The following is a 4035-nucleotide window of genomic DNA, read 5'->3' as shown; positions in this document are numbered from 1 at the left end:
ATGTAGTGATAGGGCGAGGGGAATGGCTCCAAACTGGAAGAATGGAGATTAAGATGAGGTATAAGGAAGAAATTCTTGACTGTGCACGTGGTGAGCCCCTGGGGCAGGTTGCCCCGAGAAGCTGTGGCTGCCCCATCCCTGGAGGTGTTCAAGGCCAGGTTGGACGGGGCTTGGAGCAACCTGGGCTGGGGGGAGGTGGCCCTGCCCAGGGCAGGGGGGCTGGAACTAGATGACCTCTAATGTCCCTTCCAACCTAAATCACTCTGTGATTCTATGATCCTAAGATATTGCATTCAGCTTGAGATAAGGATAGTGGCAAAAAGTTTGTTTTTCGTATTTGTGCAATACTTGCAGAAGGTGGTCAAGAAGCCTTCATCAAGAAAGTACGCACAGCAGCCACATTAACCCATAATAGAAAGTAAACTTTTGTTTGCATCAGGGAGCAGCACTGCGAGCACATCTGTTTCAGAGAAGCTGCTTTTGATCTGTAAGGGGATCCTGGCTCGTGTGTGGCATGCAATACATTGAAAAGGAATTTGCTACAGCAAAGGGGGAGATTTCTGAACAGCGAATGCCCACCATTATTTATAGCTGATACACACTCGTGCAGAAATAGTGAAGTCCTTGCCACAATCCTTCACAAGATCTATTGTATCCTTACCAGCAGTCAACCAAACAGGGCAGTGAAAGGCGCTGTGAAAGCTCTGAAGACAAGCTGCATGTTTGCACATCTTGCCCAAAAGGTCACCGCTGTTGCGTCTGGACAAGGGAACAGGTTGCATTGAAAGCAGGAGTATACAGCTCACAACAACCTCTCCCCCTGGTTTAGGCACCATCTTAATAAAGTGAACCGTGCATCTTTGCCTTCACACTGCCCAACTTCAAACGCGTTCGCTAACTGCTCTGACTTGGCAAGTCCACAGCCTATATACTTCCCAGAATACGCACCAGCGCAGGAAGGTAGGGCATCACTTTTCTCCTCACATGCCCAAACACATTTGTCGTTGCACGCCTTTCTTTCCCCATTTATGCAAGAAGCCCATCACGTGAAATACTCTTCCACTGCCAGAAGGTGCATCGACCCCGGCGGCTGTGTCAAGCCCCATGGCAGCTGCCCGTACGTCGCCCCACCACGTACAGCCCTCGCGGCTGCCCTGCCGCTCAGCAGCCTTCACCCAAGCGACCCAGTTTCACCTAACACCCTGCTCAGGTCTTAATTCCTGCCTCAGCTGCTACCGTCTAGCTAAGCCCACAACTGATAAACACTCGAAGAACATCACCGGTCTGTTTCATAGGATAACTTAACACAGATAAGTTGTGATGCACGAGGATTTACAAAGCGGTAAACAATGCCTACTCATGCATAAAAGTCTTAGCATCCCTGCGATGATATCACTGCCACCCATATGTGCTCTCCTACATGACCAGGAAACAGTACCGGGAGGACGCAGGCACTGAAGGGGAAAAAAAACAAGCTAAGATGCACCTAAGGCATAGACAGGTGAACACTCAACAGTTTTCCCCACCAGGTTGGACCAGATTTCCTGCTCTGCAGTGACCAGCTGTTTGTTTCAAACCCTTCCTCTCTGCTTTACTTCACAGCTGCCTTCTCACACCGCTCCACTATCTCTACCATCACCCTCCTACTTTCCTATTTAAGAAAAAAAAGTTACCCCCCTCCCCCCATCTTTAGTCCATCCACTGATTAATAGACTTTGTCAAAGGTGATGTGTGAAAAAGACGGTGTCAGAAGCCACTGCAGAGAGTTATTTTTCAGTTCTGGAAATTGAGTACTTCCTTGTTTAGCCTACAGAATTTGCATTGGTTTAACAGAAGCGTGCAGGAAGTCCTACCATTAATGTCAAATGCATCTCTCTAGGCTAATGGCAATGCAGAAAGCCTGTTTTCTAGATCCAAGCTGAAAAGACAGGAGTAGTGAGCAGATCATCCTTAATTGATGGCAGCTGCCGGAAATTTGCTCTTTTTGCCTCTGCTCTAAGCTTACATAAAGAAAACAATTTCATCTATGTTTGCATACAATTGGGAGACAAATTTAATCAACCCCCAGAATCTTCCCTCGCTGGCAGATTTTTCACCTAAGTTACAGAGCGTATGATGGGATAATGGACCTCTGGCGTTCAGGTGCCTGAATCTCCAGCACTGACCTGACTTTTTAGGACACAAATATTAGGAGAGGCTTTAACAACACTAGTGTCAGTTTAATACAACGAGGAATGCTCTCAAACGCAGTGAAGCCAACCCAACAGGTCGCTGCTGCAAGAAGCACGGCTCCACAAGCACGTTCCTGCTGCTTCCCACAGGCCAGCCAGGGCACTTGACTGTGCCGGTACCACACATTCTGCCTTGCAGAAAACTACAGAAGAAATTAAAAACAAACAAAAAAAAAAGTTTTCTTCTACGCTATCTTCATGAGAAACCTCACTGCAGCAAACACACAGCGATGGCATTCACAGAAGGGTCCTCCTTTCCTAGAGCATCACTAGCTAAAACATAAACCAACAACTGCTTTGTTGCAGTCGGATTTAGCACCAAAGGGCAGAGAGGTGCGTCGGTAAGTACAGCGGTGCACAGGACAGCAAGGACACCATACCTGTTCATCTCTACACAGCGAAACTTACAAAGATGCTAGCTGGCATATGCTAAAGGAAATCCCAGGAAGGGAGGACTGAGTTGGTGCGGGGCCCTCTTGAATTTAAAAAAGAAAAAAGGTTTTAGCACAAGATGCAGAAAACAAAAGCAGAAGAACAGACCTTCTGTAGAGATTAAGTCTTAAAATTCTTATGCTTTTGAAATTTGAGACTTTAGGGTAAGATAGTAAAGTTTTCTTACTGCAAGCTGTTTGGAAACAAATGGATGCAAGAGATCCCTTCTAAGTCTTCTCAAACAAAATTAAGCTTCCATGTTCAAGTGCAAAAAAAAAAAAAAAAAAGTGAAGACTTAAACCAAACTCAGGCCAGGCAGATGAGGGTACCAACAGAAGCGTGTTCTGTGACACACAGGGGTACCCTGTTCCTGCCTCCTGCCTTTCACCCCTTTGCAAGGGGAGTTTTCCCAGAAAAACACACAGCTGCAGGCCCTCATGCGTGCACAAGCACACTGGTCTGAGATGCACGTGGAGAGGAGTGCTGTGCTTTGACCTGGCCGCAGCGTCACCACCAAGCCGGCTGGAGCACTTGAGGACAAGTGTTGAGTGCTCTTGACCCTCTGCAGCCTACTCAAAATGTCATTTTAAATTCTGCATCCTCAAACTGGCTTGCAATTTCTTACCATCTAATGAATTTAGTAATAGAGAATATCCACTAGAACAACTCAGACCCTTGACTTTAATCCCTTCCTCTTGGTAATTGAATTCCGGATCTATCATTACCCTCTCTCGCTCTGACATATCATCCTCGTTGGCTCTTTAACATAAGAGCAGTTTTCATAATTTTCTTCTCAAGCTCCTATACAGACTCACTCTAATTTCTCTGGCTCGTAGCTTTTTGCCACTTCTGTCCTCCTCTTTTGCATCATTCCCGCTGAGTCACTTAATCTCTTCCCTTTCTGAACACACCTACCCACTCTCTCCTCTTGTTCTTCCATGTTACCGCATCATGTAATCAGGTTGACATAAGCACTGTATTTTTAGGTGCCTCCGCTCAGCAGATGTGTTCAAGCCCTCTCCCTCCTTTGCCTCTTCTCAGAATCATTCCAACCCTACCACCTCACCAGTGGTTTTCCCCCAGAGCTGTACTGACTTCCCAGGACAAGATTTGGTAGCTCACAAGCCTGAGCTGGAATCCCCTCCCTGCCCCGTGCGGGCACGCACACCAGCGCCCAGCTCACGCCAGAAGCCTCTACTATGGGATTAAAGGATTTAAAAATTAACAGTTGCCAGGCTTGCAAAGTTAGGCTCCTACTACTGTTTTTGAGAGAAATTTCCAGTTAATCCATTTTCCGAGCTGAAGTTTACTCACAGTTTCTTTAGAGCAATGCTTCATTTGCCAAAGGCAAATCCCTTCTACTGGGGAAGGG

At 46.7% G+C, this 4035-nt stretch overlaps 1 protein-coding gene across 1 annotated transcript in view; it reads right to left on the bottom strand.

Annotated features, from left to right (window-relative positions):
- Nucleotides 1-3603, bottom strand: part of ELL2 (elongation factor, RNA polymerase II, 2) — a 26438-nt gene extending 22835 nt beyond the window's left edge. The window contains exon 1 of the mRNA XM_009884335.1: nt 3583-3603. Within this exon, the coding sequence (XP_009882637.1) occupies nt 3583-3603 (21 nt within the window). The remainder of the gene's footprint in view (nt 1-3582) is intronic.
- Between the last annotated feature and the right edge of the window lie 432 nt (nt 3604-4035).

The sequence above is a fragment of the Charadrius vociferus genome, unplaced genomic scaffold, assembly GCF_000708025.1.
Source record: "Charadrius vociferus isolate BGI_N301 unplaced genomic scaffold, ASM70802v2 scaffold744, whole genome shotgun sequence".
Lineage (NCBI taxonomy): Eukaryota > Metazoa > Chordata > Aves > Charadriiformes > Charadriidae > Charadrius > Charadrius vociferus.
The sequence above is the reverse complement of the archived record's forward strand: the minus strand, read 5'-3'. Positions and strand labels throughout refer to the sequence as shown.